This window comes from Rhipicephalus microplus, unplaced genomic scaffold (assembly GCF_043290135.1).
Source record: "Rhipicephalus microplus isolate Deutch F79 unplaced genomic scaffold, USDA_Rmic scaffold_21, whole genome shotgun sequence".
In the NCBI taxonomy this organism is placed as follows: Eukaryota; Metazoa; Arthropoda; class Arachnida; order Ixodida; family Ixodidae; genus Rhipicephalus; species Rhipicephalus microplus.
In genome coordinates this window covers 9,415,378-9,430,774 of record NW_027464594.1, presented here as the reverse complement: position 1 = coordinate 9,430,774, position 15,397 = coordinate 9,415,378, and the positions used below count along the sequence as shown (strand labels likewise).

At 43.1% G+C, this 15,397-nt stretch overlaps 1 protein-coding gene across 1 annotated transcript in view; it reads right to left on the bottom strand.

The window, feature by feature from the left end:
* LOC119179588 (uncharacterized) overlaps window positions 1-11,195 on the bottom strand; it is a 198,578-nt gene extending 187,383 nt beyond the window's left edge. The window contains exon 1 of the mRNA XM_075883817.1: window positions 11,047-11,195. Within this exon, the coding sequence (XP_075739932.1) occupies window positions 11,047-11,073 (27 nt within the window). The 5' untranslated portion in view covers window positions 11,074-11,195. The remainder of the gene's footprint in view (window positions 1-11,046) is intronic.
* Between the last annotated feature and the right edge of the window lie 4,202 nt (window positions 11,196-15,397).

Sequence of the window (15,397 nt, the reverse complement as noted above, 5' to 3'; positions counted from 1 at the left end):
CACGGGCCTGCAGCACTTTTGCCTCCACCGAAATTGCATCTCCTGCAGCCGGCATACGATCGCGCGGTCTGCGGATCAGCAACCGAGTATCCTATCCACTAGACCAACGCGGCTGTGCGAAATCTCATTGTGTTCTTAGTGTTTTCTAATTACTGAGTTAGTTTTTATTATTTAGTGCGATAGTGGCTACGCGCGGTGGCGCACAACTACGGCGCTCGCGTGAACCGTGTAGCCAGCTTTCGCTGTAAAAGATCTAGTTGTACACAGTAATTGATGAGCACTGTAAACTTTGTCGTGACCCATTGAAGCACTGTTTAAGAACTAATTGACAAACGAAACAAAAAACACGTGGACATCTTGTTTTTATCTACACTCTATTTTCGCCTGATGACATTCCGTGGTTTCGTGTTCATTCTTCATTGTACTCCACCTGCACAAAAGTGCATTTTGTTCCCTACGCATGCAAGCAGACGCCAGAAAGATGCCGAGCCGATGATGTGACACGAATTAGTACATGTGTAGAAACTACTAGGCCTTCTTTTTTGGAAAGAGGCTTTGTAGTCTGACAGTGCTGAATATGACTCATGAGATGACGCATACGTTGCACCCCTTAGTGCCCTGGAATCTGACTTTTTTCCTGGTAATAGGAATACCACTCACCAACTGTACCGGAAACCAATATTTGAGGCTAAATAGCATTTCTATACGAACCAATTGTTAAAATATGTATTTGTAGGCACCTGTAAAACTTTAGGTACAAGAGTCAAAAATGGCTATTTATAGACACAAAGAACATTCTAAAAGCTCTTCTTGACCTCCAATTCATGTTCACATATCAAAGTTTCACAATAGGAGCGCAAGATACAATTAGGCACATGCCTATAATCTGACCTTCAGTCATAACTGCTCCCTCGAAGAAAATTTGCAACTGCTGAATATGCTCAAGGTGCTAGACAAACTTCAAATAACATTTCACTTGTGTTTTTCGTGTGAGGCAACGCTCTCAAAAAAAAGGGAATCACTCAAGTTGAATGCTGTATGTACGTAGCAGGCTGACTATATGTCATTTTCTGTGAGTGACGGGGGAATTGTCAAAAGCAGGTTCCCATCGAAATCGTCCACAAGAAAGGAACTGCAGTTTTTTGTACGCAGTGTTTAGTTCTGCAGTGTTCAAAACGCAGCTGCTACTTCACTGGCAGAAGTATATTGTGGCAGAAGACGGAGCTCGCAGCAAACCTTCCATCAGCACAAGCAGCACTCTATGGTGAATTCGCTTGTGTTTTTAAAGAAGACATTGTCTGCGGAGTGGCGTGACTCATACGTATGAGTCAAATTGCGTCCTACGTCACACTCGAGCTTTACGAAACTGTTTTTACTAGAAATCCATCCATCAGCACTGTCATGAGCCTTCAGTGTGTGCGGTTGTTGGGGTGGTATCATCACGATTCAAGTGGATCGAGTAGTTGGTATGTGAGCATGTTTATTTTTCACAGGCTGAGCTGGTGTGGGCTCACAGCAACTGAGTGTGGTAAGATTTACTGAAGGTTACCAAGTATCGACATGAGCTATGATATGCTCCGGTCTACGCGCCCTAAAAGAATGTACCAAACAGTAAAACAGATCGCTGAACGAGTTGGTATGTATGTGTTTTGCGATACACACACTATGTTCTAACATAGAGATAAACCAGCGCGTGTACTTCGGAAGCCTTTCATATAAGTAGGTGCCCAAACAGATATTTTAGTCAATCTTTGGTGGCTTTATCAGCTAGGGAATGCACATCTTTGAATTCTATTTAGCCACATCTTTTTATGCTTGCCTGTCATATGATTTGCACATGCGCTGTGCTGGTTCCCATGTACTTATTTGTTTTGTTCCTTTCAAAAATAAACTCTTCTATTTGAGAATTTGTGCTCCTCTGTCCCTCTCTTGTCTTGCTTGTTTTGTGCACGCTAAAAAAACGTTAGACCCTGTACTATGGGCTCTATAAATGTCAATCTTCCCTACTACGCTGCGACTCTAGGGCACATCCCTCACACCTCATGCATTCTTGTTTCCCAAATTTTTTCGAGCACTTTTACTCTGAGATAATGACCACCTTAATAAGCGGGCAAGGGCTGGGGGTTGCAAACATTTGAGGCAGTGCAAACAATGTCTGCGAGAACTATTGCAAGACGCCAGCAAAATTCTTCTGAGTCGTGAGGTAAGAGGAACCATGGGGCCTGCACTAAACAAAACGTGAAGATAAAATTCAAAACACACCAGCACAATAAAGAAGTTTTACAAACAGTTTACAAATGGCCGCATCAGCCAAGCGGTCAGTGGACCTCAAAAAAAAAAAAAAACGCACGAGCTCATTCGTCTTGCGTGTGAAGTCAGAAAGGGGAGCTACCGTAGCCACCCTCCACCGCTCGATTTTTGCTCTCTCCCTCTATTCGATGACCTCACCAGTGACATCATGAAATAAATGGTGTGGTTGTGATTTATTTTCAAAAGGATGCCAGGCAGCTGCCAGTAGTAAAACTAGTGTTGCTGCGATAAATCAGCACATGCGCATATCAGCATATATAAGGAGTTACAACCCCCTGGTAAGGCCGCTTTTTTTTAACCTGCACGCGCAAGCCACCGAGTCAATAAGCGCTGGTTCCTGGCGTCCCATTGTCCATAAAAAGTCACAACATATACGGTGAGTGTATAACCAAAAGTGGGGCGAAACGGCCATCAGTCAGTCCGTTGGTCGATCAATCCGTCCGTCCATGCGTTGTTCGTACGTGCGTCTGTGTGTCTGTACATGACTATCTGTTTGTTCTACCATCCGTACATTAGTCCGTCCATGCAGCTGTCAGCCAGCCCGTTTGTACGTCCGTGCGTGCGTCCATCTTCACGTCCTTCGTGCGTGCGTCCTTCTGTCTCTCTGTCCATTCATCCATCCGACTGTGTGTCCAATCGTCCGTATCTTCGTCTATCTGTCTCTTCGTCCATCCGTCAATGTTTCCGTCCATCAGTCAGTCGGTTTAGTCAGTCAGTCTGTCAGTCCGTTCATGCGACCTTCTGTCTGTCTGTCTGTCTGTCTGTCTGTCTGTCTGTCCATCCATCCGTCGATCTGGTGAACATTTCAAGTACTGTCATCTCGCATGTTCTCATCATATGTTGATCATACACAAGTACCGCCATTCACCGGACATTCCAAGGAATAAGTGAGAGGTGACTACCTACTACTACTACTCCTACTACTACTGCTACTACTACCGCCAATACTACTACTACTAATACGTACAATGTAGATGCACTACCTATGGCATAAGGAGCTTCGCCCTAAATACAGGTGCACATGTCCATTCATCAGGCACCCGCGCGAGTTATTGTTCATATCACCGTCATCCTTTGTTAAACTGTGCTAATTCGCTCAACAATGGGTGAATGTGCATGGGAAGGATTGTACAGAAACAAACTCAGGGAGACCTAACTCGGGTTGATTTTTACGAAAAGAAAATGCTTTGTTGAAATGTTTTATATTTTCTCTAAAAGCAATCTGGTGCCTGTCTTTTATTTGAAAGGGTCGTATTCATTCGCAGTTACTCGTACGGTGGTAGCAAATTGACAACGCATGCTGAAAGTATTAAAATATATGCAAATGGCTGTACCTTCCCACCTAAAAAACCCCTATATGACTATGAAAACCCCGATATGATTATAAAAGACGCAATCGTGGAGGGTTCAGGAAATCCCGATGGCTTGGTATACTTTAATTTCCACCTACTTTTAGGCACACACGCCTCGAGCATTTGACGTCCATGAAAAAAACTGCCAAATACGGCCATTGCGCGGCTTTTCAAATAGCAGCCAAGGACCACAACGATACCGCCGTGGATAGCAATAGGACATAATACCAGTTCCTTCTGTATGCGCATTCTTTGCAACGTAATCACTTCATCTGTCGACAACTTTATCAGTGTAAACTACGCGTATAAATATTTAAGTATGCAATGTTGAACTTTGCTGGCAGTGCTCTTGGTATTTATTTCACGGCAGCGTTGGTGATGACAGCGACCAGATATCTGAACTTAGATGGTGAAAAAAAGACTCCAATTTTATGGCGGCCCATTCTAGCGTTCCTTCGGCACCATTGCATCATTCTTTGAACCTATACAATAGCCCAACATATTGAAATTTAATGCGTTTATTAGTTCTACGTGGCAACATGAAGTCGGCCTGTACAAAGGAGAAAAGCGACATGACTTCTGTTTCCGTAGGCTGCTACACCTGCAGCGAAATCAAATCCGCTGCTTTATGTTGACTGACTGGTCCTAATGCCTCTTTTTATAAGAACTCCATGTGGACCAAGCAAATTTTAGCGGAGGTGAGGTCACCAATACTCGTATCTCCAAGTCATTTAGTTGGGAACTATCTGTTTAGTTATGATTACCGTAGCGTTTGCACTAACAGATAAATCCACTTGATCTCTTAGTGGACACCACCTGATGAGAGCATATTTTAGAGATATTTGGTGGGCAAAAGCTGGCTTCACTGTTTTGGTGAGACATTGGAGTAGCTTCTACTCAAGCACGTTTTAAAGATGATTGTCTTTCCTGGAACCTGAACTTCGCTACCTTCAACGCTAAAGCGCTATCTATTCAGGCTAGTCTAGCTGTGCTGTTAGACGAATCAGAGGGTGTTAAATGAAATTTAAAAGGACTCATCGAAGTTAGGAGGACATGTGAGCATTATACAGTGCTGTAGAATTGACACGTCCTATTTTACCGTGGATTAGTTGACAGAAATGAGCTAGAGGTGGGGTTTCTGTTACAAAAGAAAACTGATGGCAACTTAGAGGAATAATATAGCATCAGTGGGAGGGTGGCAAGTATTATAAATAGGTTATCGTAATGTACAGGATGAAGGTGGTGCAGGCCTACGCACCTTCATCAAGTCAGGATGATCATTTGGTACAACGCTTCTATGAAGACCTAAAGTCAGCCAATAATAAAGTAAAGACACAATATATTGTTATTGGGGTGACTGGGCGAGGCGGCCTTGAAGGTCCATTATGTTAGCTAGTCTACAGAGTGGTCTCTTACAACATTGACAGGTCTGTCGTGAAAATAAGGGCAATACTTGGAGGTAGTCCGGGTGATAGCAAGGTGCTTCTTTTCTGTTGTGTAATAGTTAACTTTTGCACCTTAGATAGCGACCAGTTCAGAAAAGTGATTACCGTTTCAAGTCCGTCAATTTTGTGCACCAAGATGGCTTTTTACTTTCTCCTGAAGTTTGCAACAATCCACCGCCTTTTATACGTGAAGGATCGTTCAGCCGGAAGGCAGAATATGGGTGGTGGATATTTGTACTTGCCGTTGAACTGCGATTCTTGCATATACATTGAGTGTTAGTTTTCCTGGGCTTGCATTCACCCAATAAAGAACTTTCCTCCTTATATATTGATTATTGTGCCCTTCTCCGTCACAACTACTCACACCTCATACGGTCTGCAACTTGCGCTGCTGGTTACTCTAATTGAAGCAAATTATGTTTTTTTGCGGGCCGAACCATCACGACAAAATGATGTAAAACTAATCAAGGGAGTGCTGAAAGCTTATTCGTTGTTATATCTTGCTTCCACTTTCCCGCTGTTGGCTTACTGCTATATGTTGGATATTTAGAAGTACAGTAAACTGAGAAAGCTGGTATTCATGCATTAGGTTGCAGCGCCTGCTTTATATCTGCCTCATTTACAATGTTAGAGTACCCGTCTCATGTACAACCTGATAAGTTCCTTGTTCTTTTCGTCCTGGAACATAATCATATGAAATATGAAGAAACAGTCGCATGAAAATAACAAAGAATTTAATGATTGAGATGGTTCCTCTGCAGCAGTCTTATTCACTGATACTCATTCGAAATCGAGTCAGCCAGCTTATTGACCTTTAAGGACGTGAATATTGATAGTACTTGTAATTGTGAAACAACGTCCTATTAAACAAAAAAAAAATCAGCCGTATGTAGCCGAAGGCATCCGGTAGAAGCAGCGCACCTGTTATCTCATCGATCCAGCTTCCTGTCGATATAGCACTCACAATAAACAAGACAAAAATTGCCATCACATTCCTTCGAGGTCCACAACATTGTTTGACAAACTACGTAATATTGTTTTAAATTTTGTTCTAAACAGCTGAGAAGGGTATACTCTGCAGCAGAATCAAAGTGCAGTTCTGTTCAAACGCGGCGCGGTACACTATTTCGAACACAGATACATCACAACAGCCTTGGTCAAGCACCTATTTAAGAAGCTTTGGTAATTTTATTTGTTTGATTTCTTCAACAGAAATTTTTTCAGGCTAATCACCTAAAAGCAGCTGGCAAGAGCACGCAGCTCTCGGTTCACCAATTTTCGTATCTTCCTTTTTTCAACATTGTCGGCGTTGGAGGGGCGCGGAAAAGCCGCCCGTTCACCCCGTCCCGGACGTGATAAAAACTAATCATGTTAGGCCAATGCACTATTCAATTCTGGATGAGGCTGTATGAGTTGTCTAAATACGGCTTCCTGTGCTACATTTCTACTCTAAAATTGGTCTTAGTAATGTCACCATCAACCTGCATTTTGTCGGTTTTTTTCTTTTGTTACTGTTTTCCTTCTTTTCCCCCGCTCTTTCTTCTTTTCATTTAACATAGTTAAAAAGGACAATCAAGCATTCTCCAAATTGTTTTCTTGATAAATGCAGGGTTGTGGTTGAAACGCCGACTACCATAGTTGCTGTTTGAAGAACCAGCATATTTCTTAGACTTCGCACCTGCGTTCACCTTAAGAAGAGGCCGCACTCAGACAAACTTCGGCAGTTTTTCTACTTGCGATGCACAGTTTCGTTTCTTTCTACGTCCTTGTTCCTGAGCCTTTTTCCTTAAACATAACTCTAAATATATTCGCAAGCAATAAACACGAAACTTCCTCGCGTCAGTCTAAGGAAGCTTTCAGGAAAGGACTGGTACCGGCGTCGTCGCTCACGAACGCAGTTCTGCGATCATTATGAGAGATATTGCCAAGTTCAGAAGTTTAGGATTGATCACTTGGACAAATGGCAGCACAGCTCCATTGTAAGGCCAGACATTACCGTAGTTGTCATAGACGTAGATACAGCCCAGTATTACCAAATACGCCTAATAAAAAGATGGGTATCAGAAACAGATATGCGAAATAAAGTCTGATGTGAAAACTTTGGGCAGATACCACACATTTGTGAGGCCTAATTTCACGTGAGGAACATGGTGTACCATGATGACGTACAGATCAATTTTAGAGTGGTAGACCTGCTCGTACTGGTAGAATCAAAAAAGAGCCTAGTTCCAGGAATCTGACCTGAGAGGTAAGCCAATGTGATGGCAATGTGTTTGAAGGACGTCATTACAATAAGAAACTGTACTTTGCCCGCACGATAGCGCAAAGGTTTCGTCGATGGGTTCACGCCGTATATTCTTCAGCATACGAGTGCGTTGATTAGTCGCTACGTTCAACGCTGAGCTGTATGTGCTCGAGAAAACCCCCATGTAGCGTTCGCGAAAATTATCAGCGTCATGCAGGTGGCCAGTTTTCGCCCGCATCTTCTAGCCGCCTACATGGGTGTAATAATTGTGGCCACCTTAAACCAAAATTTTCATAGCTAGCCATAAGGGTATGATGAAGCTGACAGCCCGGTCATTATATAGACAACCTGAAAATTCTGCCGTGTAGATCACAAAATTCTTTCATCATGAAAACTTTTCTACGAAGCTCTCTCCTGTCACGTCCGGCTTATACCTATATACCCCGGCTCGTGGTATATGCTTCGCCGACGGATAAATGGAGGAACTTCATTTGTAGGCCTGAGAAAAGTGACTCGCGTGCAATGGGCTTGTCGCACATTGGAACAGGCAGACTAAGCATGACCGCCACATCGTGGGCTCTATGGACGGTCCAAAGATGATTTCCCTTGTTGAGGCTTCTGATTGCAGAGCACCATTTGGAAGGTTTTGCTTAATCACTGCCAGAGACGAGGAGCATCACCGGAACATACGCTCTAAGCTAACTGCACTTCCCCCCAGCGGAGAACTGGCACATAGACAATTACCGCTTAAGTGTTATGCATCGTGTGTCAGCACAAGAACTTAAAACGCCCAGCCCCAGTGCTTTCTATGATTCGTGTTTGTCTTCATCAATTATCCGCTATGTCCGTACAGAAACCTTAATGTATGTTCGTCGCCCTTGTGTTCCCTTGTTAATTTCTAAAAGTTTATTCGAGCGCGAAAACACGACACGATCACTCACACACGCACACACCCATGCATCAAACACACACAGAGCGTTGTGTGTGTTTGATGCATTGGTGTGTGCGTGTGTGAGTGATCGTGTCGTGTTTTGAGTGCTCTGTGTGTTTGATGCATGGATGTGTGTGTGTGTATGTGAGTGATCGTGTCGTGTTTTCGCGCTCGAATGAACTTTCAGAAATGATGTACCAACTAGCCCAACTACAAGTTCTAATACAATACATTTCCCTTGTTAACATTTAGTGGACCTGCGTGCTCAGTAGTGGGATTCATTCAATTAAGAATGCACGTACGGGCTATGGAACACATATAGCAGTGCTGTTTTTGTAGATGTTTGCCGTGTAAGATACATTGGTGATTACCATTATTCCCTGCCAGCGCACAAACATCATCTAAGCATTTTTTACAAATGGTTGACAATAGGAGCTGGAACGTGTGCAGGGGCTCTGCTGTGACTCAGTTCTGCTGCTGTCACCCCCCCCCCCCCCCCGATTTCATACCGGATAACGCCGGTCTAACAAGTTCTTATTGTGCAGGCGTGCTACGGCACTTTTTACGACTAGATGGTAGAAATGCCTCAATTTTGTTTTTAAATCTTGATACGTGAAATGGCAGCCGAAAGGAGGAAGACGGCATAGTGGTTGTAGTGGGTTGGTCTCTCGAGCTTCCCCCATCGGCCTGCATGACTGTGTGCTCTTTAAGCCATTAGCAAGACCTTCTGTGGGTGAATGAATCTTCCCCGTAACAATATCAATAAAAGCACCACGTCAATACATAAGGTATAGCAATGTTGCTTGAGGCTAAAAAGCAGCCTTCTTCACAGAACACCGCTGGAATGGACAGTGAAGAGAAAACGGTACAATACGTGCTCTGTTTTCTGTTTTGTCCGTTGTCCACTCCAGCGCTACTTTTGCCAATATGTATTACCAACTAGCAATTTCTCAAGCCATGCTCCTATAGTAGAGTCTTATAGCGAAAGCTGCCGTCAGCGCAGCTGCATAATGTCGTCAGAAGAACTACTCTTCAGCTGATTGCATTTGCTCTCGGCATCACGTGCGCTTCACGTGCATCGTAGGTCGCAGACATCGCAGCTTTGCCACTACATCACTCAGGCGCACCGGCGCTGCTCTGATTTAGGCTGCTGACGTCGCACCTCGTACGGCTTGCATTTCGATGCTCGCCGAGCCAATGCCTTTTTACAGTTCCCGCTATCAAAATGTATTTTTTCATGACTGGTCGAGCTTTTTTTGCGAATGTCCCTGCAGTATAATCATTAATACACTATTATGAACACATAAATTCTGTTTCCGTGAGAGTTGACATTCTGGTAGATTATCGCCAGAGAATGCAGAATGCAGCTGTTCGAAGCGCCGTAGTCATTTGCTTCAGTGGTGTCTACACTGAAAAAATTAGTAATCAGTTAGTAAACGCGTGTGTTTATTTGTTTCCAGCCTATTTTACTGTCTTTAGAGCATTCATTTACCTGCCAGCAGCTACAGTATAGCTAGTAACGTTTGCTGCTACTAACAACGGAAGCTTTCTATAGCTCTTTTATTTAAGTATACTACTAAGGCTCTTACGTTGCCAGATATTTCGTGATTGTCGTTGTGTTTTTCGCCCTAATGGTGGCACTAGTAGGCAAAAGTTATGGAAGCTCTAAATATATTGACTATCTTAGAGTGGAACTTTCGTACTACGTGATGGCACACACAGAATCAAATAGAAAGGCACACGATTGTGTGTAGAAAACATCACTTACCATGTAATTTTTTTCGCTGTACTCCACCTGCACAGAAGTGCATTTTGTTCCCTACGCATGCAAGCAGACACCGGAGAGATGCCGAGCCGATGCCGTGACACGAATTAGTACATGTGTAGAAACTACTAGGCCTTCCTTTTTGGTAAGAGGCTTTGTAGTCTGACAGTGCTGAAAATGACTCATGAGATGATGCATACGTTGCACCCCTTAGTGCCCTGAAATCAGACTTTTTTCCTGGTAGTAGGAATACCACTCGCCAACTGTACCGGAAACGAATATTTGAGGCTAAATAGCATTTCTATACGCACCAATTGTTAAAATAGGTATTTAATGGCACCTATAAAAATTTAGGCACAAGAGTCAAAACTGGCCATTTATAGGCACTATAAAAACACTATAAAAGCACTTCTTGACCTCCAATTCATGTTCATATATCAGTTTCACATTAGCAGCGCAAGATACAATTAGGCACATGCCTGTATTCTGACCTTCAGTCATAACTGCTCCCTCGAAGAAAAATTGCTCGAGCTGAATATGTTCAAGGCGCCAGACGAAATTCAATAAAGATTTCACTTGCGTTTTGTGTGTGAGGCAACGCTCTCAAAATAAAAAAAAGGGAATCAGCCAAGTTGAATGCTGTATGTACGTAGCATGCTGATTATATGTCATTTTCGGTGAGTGACGGAGAATCGCCAAAAACAGGTTCCCATCGAAATCATTCATAAGAAGAGAACTGCAGTGTTTGGTGCGCAGTGTTTAGTTCTGCAGTTTTCGAAACACCGCTGCTACTTCACTAACGTGAGGTAGCAGCTTAGTACCAAGACCACGTCCACAAACACGTGCTCCACCGCTCTAGAAAAGTTTCATTCTGTCTGCACACGCTTTGCACTCCTGCTGGTTTCAGATTTTATGCACTGTCTACGAAATTCTCGCAAAAGGCTCCCCCAAGACAGTAGAGCAACCACAAGGGGCAAATACAGGTGAGTTTTACTCACAAGCTTCCAACTGACGGTTCTCCTCATAGTGAGTCCTAGGATGCGCTGTGTAAGGACAGGTATCGCTGGTACTTGGTGGCAGAAGACGAAGCTCGCAACAGCCCTTCTATGAGCACAAGCAGCACTCCATGGGGAATCGGCTTGTGTTTTGAAAGAAGACATTGTCTGTGGAGTGGCGTGACTCATACGTATGAGTCAAATTGCGTCCTACGTCACACTCGTGAGCTCTACAAAACTGTTATAGTGGAAACCAATCCATCAGCACCGTCATAAGCCTGCAGTGTGTGCGGTTGTTGTGGTAGTATCATCGCGATTCAAGCGGATTTTTCACAGCGTGAGCTGGTGTTGGCTCACAGCAACTTGTTGTGGTAATATTTACTGAACGGTACCAAATATCGGCATGAGCTATACTATGCTCCGGTCTATGCGCACTAAAAGAATGTACCAAACAGTAAAACAGATCGTTGAACGAGTTGGTATGTATGTGTTTGCGATATACATACTATTTTCTAACATAGAGATGAACTAACACGTGTACTTCGGAAGCCTTTCATATAAATAGGTGTACGAACAGCTCTGTTAGTCAACCTTCGGTGGCTCTGATAGGGAGTGCACTTCTTTAAGTTCTATTTAGCCGTATCTCTTTATGTTTGACTGTCATATGATTGCACATGCCCTGTGCTGGTTCCTATGTACCTATATGTTTTGTTCCTTTAAAAAATAAACTAATTGGGAATTAGTGCTCATCTGTCTTGTCTTGTTTTTGTGCACAAAAGTTAAATTCTGTGCTTTGGGCTCTATAAATTTCAATCTACCCGACTACGCTGTGGCTGTGTGGCACTTCCCTCACACCTTGGGCATTCTAGTTTCCCGATTTTTTAGCGCACTTTTACTCTTCAATAATGACCACCTCAATAAGCGGGCAAGGGGGAGGGGGTTGCAAAGATTAGAGGCAGTGCGAACAAAGTCTGCGAGAACTACTGCAAGACGGCAGCAAAATTCTTCTGAATCGTGAAGTAAGAGGATTCATGGGGCCTCAACTGAACGAAACGTGTAGATGAAATTCAGAACACTCGAACACATTAAAGAAGTTTGACAAAAAGTTTACAAATGGCCGCATCACCCAAGCGGTCAGTGGACCTTACAGGAAGCACCAGCTGATTCGTCTTGCATGTTAAGTCGGAAAGGGGAGCTTCCATAGCCAACCTCCACCGCTCAATTTTTATTCTCTCCCTATAGTTTATGACCTCACCGGTGACATGATGAAATAAATGTTATGTTTGTGATTTATTTTCTGAAGGATGCCAGACAGCTGCTAGTAGCTATTGTTGCCTTGTGATGTCGTTTGGAAACTGTGCCATTTTGTATCGCATTATTGGACCCTATTCTAGCCTTCGACTGTGGGTCCACACAGTTTTTTGATCTATCATGTTGGAATTGAAAATAAAACTAAATGAAAATGAAAACTGGTGCTGCCGCGGCATATCAACAAATGCGCATATCAGCATATATAAGGAGCTACAACCACCTGTAAAGCCGCTTATTTTTTTTTACCTGCACGTGCAAGCCACCGAGTCAATAAGCGCTGGTTGCTGGTGTCCTATTGTCCATAAAAAATGACAGCATATACGCTGAGTGAATGACCATGAGTGGGGCGAAACAGCCGTCAGTCGGTCCGTTCGTCAATCAATCCATCCGTACGTGTGTGCGTGCGGGTGTATGTCTGTCTGTCTGTCTGTCTGTATTTCTATCCGTCTGCGCGTCCGTCCGTGCATCTATCTATATGTCCTATCATTCGTCTCCCAGTCCGTCCTTGCGGCCGTCAGCCAGCCTGTTTGTACGTCCATGCATGCGTCCGTCCGCACGTCCTTCGTGCGTGCGTCCTTCTGCCTGTCTTTCCATCTATTCATCCGCCCGTGCGTACAATTGTCCGTCTCTTCGTCTGGCTGTCTCTTCGTCCCTCCGTCCATGCGGCCATTCGTCAGTCTATTGGTCAAGCCAGCCAGCCAGCCAGCCAGCCAGCCAGCCAGCCAGCCAGCCAGCCAATCTGTCTGTCTGTCTGTCTGTCTGTCTGTCTGTCTGTCTGTCTGTCTGTCTGTCTGTCTGTCTGTCTGTCTGTCTGTCTGTCTGTCTGTCTGTCTATCTATCTATCTATCTATCTATCTATCTATCTATCTATCTATCTATCTATCTATCTATCTATCTATCTATCTATCTATCTATCTATCTATCTATCTATCTATCTATCTATCTATCTATCTATCTATCTATCTATCTATCTATCTATCTATCTATCTATCTATTTATCTATCTATCTGTCATTCTGTCTGTTCATCCGTCCGCCCGTCCGTCTGTCCGTCCATCTACCAATATAGTGAACATTCCAAGTACTGTCATCTCTCATATCGCATATTTGCATCATATGTTGGTCATATACAAGTACCGCCATCCAGCGGACAATCCAAGGAATAAATTAGAGGTGGCAACCTACTAGTACTACTAATACTACTACTACCACTACTACATACAATGTAGATGCACTACCTACGGCATAAGGAGCTTCGCCCCTAAATACAGCTGCACAAGTTCATTCATCAGGCACATGCGCTTCTTATCGTTCATATCACTTTCATGCTTTGTTAAATGGTGCTAATTCACTCAATAATGGCTGTATGCGCATGGGAACGGTTGTAAATACACAAACTCACGGAGAACTCACTCGGGTTGTTGTTTACGTAAAAAAAGTGCTCTGTTGAAATGTTTAAATATTGTCTCAAGAAGCAAACAGGTGCATGTTTTTTTTTCATTTCAACATGTCGTATTCATTCACAGCCACTCGTATAGTGATTGGGAATTGACAACGCATGCTGTAAATAATAAAATATTTGTAAAAGACGGTTACTTCCCACTTTTTGATGAAAGACTAGATGTAAGACAATGTAAAAAACTGCTGGGCGTTTCGAAAACCACGATATGATTATGAAAGACGCCATCGTTGAGGGTTCAGGAAATTCTGATGGCCTGAAAAACTTTAACTTTCACCTAATTTTAAGCACACAGGCCTACGGCATTTGACGTACATGAGAAAAACCACCACTTTACGGGCATTGCACGACCTCTGGAATAGCAGCCATGGACCGTAACGAGACCTCCGCGGATAGCAGCAGGACGTAATTCCAGTTCCTTCTGTATTCGCATCCTTTGCAACGTAATCACTTCGTCTGTCGGCAACTTTATCGGTGTAAACCACGCGTATAATTCTTGAATATGTTAACGTTGAACTTTGCAGGCATTGCTCTTGGTATTCATTTCACTGCGTCGTTGCTTATGACAGCAATCAGATATCTGAACTTAGAGGGTGAGAGTGAAAGAATCGAATTTTATGAGTGCCCATTCCATTTATGAGGCACCATCGCATCTTACTTCAAGCCTACGCAATATGCCACCATAATTAAATTTCATGTGTTTATTAGTTCTACGTGGCAACATGAAGTCGGCCTGTACGAAGAAGTGCGACATGACTTCTGTTGCCTTAGTCAGCTACACCTGAAGCGGAATCGACTCCGCTGCTTTATATTTACTGACTGGTCCTTAATGCGTCTTTTTGTAAAAACTCCATGGGGACCAAGCAAATTTTATCGGAGATAAAGTCACCGATACTCGTACCTCTATGTCATTTAGTTGGGAACAATCTGTTTAGTGATGATTAACGTAGCGTTTACACTAACATATCAAATCCACTTTATCTCTTAGTGGACACCACGAGAAGAGAGCACATTTTAGAGATCTTTGGTGGGCAAAAGCTGACTTCGCTTTTGCTGGCGAGACATTGGAAGAGCTTCTACTCAAGCACATTTTAAAGATGATAGTCTTTCCTAGAACCTGAACTTGGCTACCTTCAACGCTAGAAGGCTATCTACTCTGGCTAGTCTAGCTGTGCTGTTAGAAGAATCTGAGGGTGTTAAGTTTATTTATTCATTTATTTATTTACAATACTGCTACTCTCCTTTGAGAGCGTGGCAGTTGGGCAATACAGTAATTTTTTACACACACAAAAACGATGTAGACGTAAAAACATGCAAGCATAATAACAGAACATGACGATCATATAACCATTGAGCAGTGCAGAAGTTAAACGTTAATTGTGTTATTAATACACAATTTATGCAATAATCACAAGATACAAAGCAAGTTATAGCCATTATACAGAGCTGAAATCATGCCGAAAGGCGATAGAAATAAATACGTGATTGAAGAAAGGAACATATGTTAGCATTGGTATCGCGAGGGAAAACATAAATGGAACAGTTGTGACAGGAATAGCAAGCACTGAAATCATACTTCAAAAATA